General features: G+C 43.6%; 1 protein-coding gene across 1 annotated transcript; it reads left to right on the plus strand.

The window, feature by feature from the left end:
* The first annotated feature begins 613 nt into the window (after positions 1–613).
* LOC114450307 (kelch-like protein 40a) lies at positions 614–4290 on the plus strand. Its single transcript, XM_028428327.1, has 6 exons — positions 614–1887; positions 1975–2135; positions 2315–2422; positions 2544–2729; positions 2935–3084; positions 3864–4290. The coding sequence occupies exons 1-6, from the start codon at positions 751–753 to the stop codon at positions 3973–3975; spliced, it is 1854 nt and encodes a 617-aa protein (XP_028284128.1). The 5' UTR covers positions 614–750; the 3' UTR covers positions 3976–4290.
* Positions 4291–4308: the final 18 nt, after the last annotated feature.

A 4308-nucleotide genomic window follows, 5' to 3' on the forward strand; every position in this document is an offset into this window, starting at 1 on the left:
AGTCAATGAGGACCTTTATCTTAGATGTGGTTTTTGTTCTGTGACTCCACTCGCCTGTTATTTTAATCCAGCAGACGCCAGTGTTCTTCATCATTCAGGATGTGTCTCAGATTCTAACTATAACATGGTCTCAAACTTTGTAAGCATGTAATTAAAGTCTTCATAATTCAAGGACCGGTGAAGGTTTATTTGGACTTAGCTTGTTATTGTGTTATATTAGTGTTTTATCATTTGAAACCACTTAGTATAGCCCATATTTAATGTTTTTTTTATTAACATAAATGGAACTGTAGTGACTAAAATGCAATATAGTCACTTGTAGTTGTCACCATGTAATGCAGCTATATAGAAAGGTAATACACTTCTGACATATCTGCAATATGATATTAAACTGGATCATTGTAGTGTTCTTCTTTGAGAAGAAAAGAATGATCATTTGGAAAATGTGTGTGAAAATATCCCAGTGATCAGACCCAGCTAAGCTTCCTGGTGAGTTGTTCTGCTGAATTTAACCACCACTGTCACTCAGCTGTTTGTGGGGGTCTGCGTGGTTCAACAGTCCTCTTCCCTGTCCACCAAAATCCTCTCCTGTCTATAAATACCCTGACAGCCACAGACAGCTGCAGCCACCAGCCAACCAACCCGTGGAGACTATCCAAGTGAACAGTGAACGCTGACAGTCCTGCTCCTGTTGTGGGGTTGTAAGTTGGGAGCCCACCAAGCCCAACCAGGACAAGGCAACAGAACAAAATGGCTGCCATGACTATAGACCCGGTGCAGCAGCCTCGAATGTACCAGCAGACCCTGCTTCAAGATGGACTGTGTGACCTGTTAGAGAACGACAAGTTTGTGGACTGTGTCCTCAAAATCAAGGAAAAGGAGTTCCCCTGCCACCGCCTGGTTCTGGCAGCCAGCAGCCCCTTCTTCAAGGCCATGTTCCTGTCTGACCTGGAGGAGAGCAAGAAGCGGGAGATTGTCCTGAGAGACGTGGAGCCTGGTGTCATGGGTATGGTCCTGCGCTACCTCTACACATCTGACATTAATCTAACAGAACAGAACGTCCAAGATATCTTCATAGTGGCTAACATGTACCAGATCCCTTCCATATTCTCTGTGTGTGTGACCTATCTCCAAGAGAAGCTGGTGCTGGGCAACTGCCTGGCTATCTTCAGACTGGGGCTGCTCCTAGATTGTCCCAGGCTCGCTTTGGTTGCTAGAGAGTTCATTTGTGAACGCTTCCAGGTTGTTGTCAGGGACCAGGACTTCATGCTGCTAGGTGCCAGCGAGCTGGCCATGATCATCACCTCAGACGCTCTCAACATTGAGCGAGAGGAGCTGGTGTTTGAATCCCTGATGGACTGGGTCAGGCATGATGAGACAAACCGGCTCAGGGATCTGCCAGAGCTGTTGCACTGCATTCGTTTCAGGCTAATACCTTTGGATTACTTCAAAGAGAAAGTGGAGCGTCACCAGTACGTCCGGTTCAGCGACGAGATCAAGAAGGAGCTGGATCTTGTCAAGGACGCTCACAGGGGGCGACTTCCCAAGCCGAGGAAGCCCAGTAAAGATGGAGCAAAGGGGGGAGAGGGAAGTGAGGAGGAGGAAGAGGAGGAGGAGGAGGATGAGGAAGAAGGGTACCTGCCAGGTATCCTCAACAACAACCCTCGCTTTGGGATGTTTGAGATGGAGCTGATACTCATGATTAATGACACGGGGACTGTGGCCTATGACCCGGTGGGAAATGAATGCTACGTGGTAACAGAATCAACAGAAATTCCCAAGAACCACTGCAGCCTGGTGACGAGAGAGAACCAGGTATTTGCTGTTGGAGGACTTCTGTACAACGAGGAGGACAAAGATGAGCCATTCAGCTCCTATTTCCTACAGGTAGGTGTCAGTCACAAGCACACCAACATTTTCTTTAAGCTTTTTTAAAAAAATGTGTGTATTTTATGTATCTTTTTTTATCACTAGTTTGATCCAGTGAGCTCAGAATGGTTAGGGATGCCCTCACAACCCAACCCTCGCTGTCTGTTCGGCCTGACGGAAGCAGAAAACTCCATCTTTGTCGTGGGAGGAAGGGAACTGAAGGAGGGAGAGCACGCCCTGGACTCAGTCATGATCTATGACAGACAGTTAGTATTATATGTTCCATTTTAAATAAGGCTTAGTGCTGATTTTCCATTGAGTCCAATACCTAAAATATCCCCGCTGGAAACTTCTTTTTGTATTTTACACACATTTTTTTCTCATTTAAGCTGTTTCTGAGTCTGTAAATCAATTTTGGAATTTTACAATGATGCTTTCCACACAGGTCCTTCAAATGGGGAGAGTCTGACCCTTTGCCTTATCAAGTGTATGGCCATGGAACTGTATCACACAAAGGTCTTGTCTACGTCATTGGAGGAAAGTCTGAAAGCAAGTAGGTAGAACATCCTGCTGTAGGAAAGACGATTATTTGACTTTCCCCAATCAACAATGATATCATGATGAATCAGGGTTTGTTAGTCTGTCGGGTGATACACACAGATGTTTTCATTCAGGAAATGCATGAGAAGAGTTTCCGTCTACAACCCTACTAAATTTGAGTGGACGGACCTGGCTCCTCTAAAGACAGCCCGTTCTCTGTTCGGTGTCACCGTCCACAACGACCAGATCTTTGTGGTGACAGGAGTCACGGACTCAGGCCTCACCAGCTCAGTAGAGGTGTACGACATTGCCACCAACAAGTGAGACAGCATATCTTTTTTTAATTTTTTTTATATGATCCCCTTAATCCTGGCATTATGAGGTGGAGCATCTGTCCATAGTAGTGAAATGACTCATCAGGTGTGAATAATAAATCATTAAATCACCACCATAAAAAAACTGTTTACGGTAACATTATAACTTCCCTGTGTGTGTGTGTGTGGTTATTGTCCTGTTATGCTCCAGGTGGTCTGAGTTCACAGAGTTTCCTCAGCAGCGCAGTTCCCTCAATCTGGTCTCAATGGGAGGTTTCCTGTATGCAGTGGGCGGCTTTGCCATGATGCCCAGTGAAACCAGCGAGGAGCCCGTCCCGACAGAGATGACTGATATCTGGAGGTGAGAGTCCACTGCACATTACAGAGTGATCACGACAGCTGAAAGAAAGAGAAGAAAAAACTCTATATATTAGACAGTCACAAATTAGGTAGGCTATTTATTATCTGATGATAAAACATTTATGGAGCCCTTTAAACAGCTGACACGAACAAGCTTGAAAAATGTATCCCCTCCTGAGATGTGTGTGTGGGTCTGCATTACTTTTCTTGGATGTTTGATCTTTACCATCCAGAAAAATAGTCTTCAGATGGATGTTCTACTACTAAAAGTTTCTAGTACTAGTTGACCTAAATCTGTGTCGAAGGGGCACCTGTAGGTATTTTTGTAGTCTGTATCCCACATGCAATGAAAATAGACTTTCAGTGATATAGGAGACACCTGCATCCAGCAGTTAGAATTAACTATTCGCAGACTATGACTTTCAATGAAGGGGAGATTTTAATCATTTTAAATTTCATTGATCGGGTAGAAGAAATGTTATTGACTTTTCAGATCATATCCAGAGAACAGTTAATAATAAAGTTGTTTTTCTGTTTGTGTTTCAATTCATCTGACATACAATCTCGAGTGTACATACAATGTCAGATCTTCCATTTCCCAGGGTGTTGTGGATATCAGCTCACTGTTGTATTATTTAACTCTGCCTATAATCTCCAGTGAGTCTACTTTCCCATACTTCCCCTTTACACTATGCAAAAAGTCCCCAGCATGCAAAATCCCTCTGTACATAAAGATACTGAGAACCCCCCTAACACTAACACCCTCTTCCCCCCCTACAGATACGATGAGCCTGAGAAGTGCTGGAATGGGATTTTGCGTGAGATTAGCTATGCTGAGGGAGCCACCATTCTCTCAGTACGTCTCAACACTCTGCGCCTCACCAAGTTATAACCGCGCTCAGCTGTTGTGATGCTGTGAGCCTATTGATGTAACATTAGCATTCAAGTACATGAGTGTGCCATTATGTTCCAGGGTTAACAATTTGGACTGGGTCTCTGAAGATAGAACAAAAAAAAGAAAGATATAAAATCAGAATCCAGTTGTTTTATCTCATGTTTTACAGAAGGTGGCGGCAGACGCATGTTAAGGACGGCAATGTTGGAGCTAAAATGTTGATTTGTACATCTGTTTTTGTTATATTATTTCATGATGTTTCTTATTACCTGTAAAGTTTTATTTAAACAGAAATAAAGATAATGGACAATATTGTGACTCTCGGTGATA

This window comes from Parambassis ranga, chromosome 17, assembly GCF_900634625.1.
Source record: "Parambassis ranga chromosome 17, fParRan2.1, whole genome shotgun sequence".
NCBI classification, from domain to species: Eukaryota; Metazoa; Chordata; class Actinopteri; family Ambassidae; genus Parambassis; species Parambassis ranga.

What these genes read in the sequence shown, in the direction of transcription:
- LOC114450307 (XM_028428327.1), top strand. Translation starts at nt 751, where the DNA reads ATGGCTGCCATGACTATAGACCCGGTGCAGCAGCCTCGAATGTACCAG. An exon ending in GTCATGATCTATGACAGACA is followed by an intron (nt 2,136 to 2,314) that starts GTTAGTATTATA and finishes CTTTCCACACAG; the next exon opens with GTCCTTCAAATGGGGAGAGT. An exon ending in GAGATGACTGATATCTGGAG is followed by an intron (nt 3,085 to 3,863) that starts GTGAGAGTCCAC and finishes CCCCCCCTACAG; the next exon opens with ATACGATGAGCCTGAGAAGT.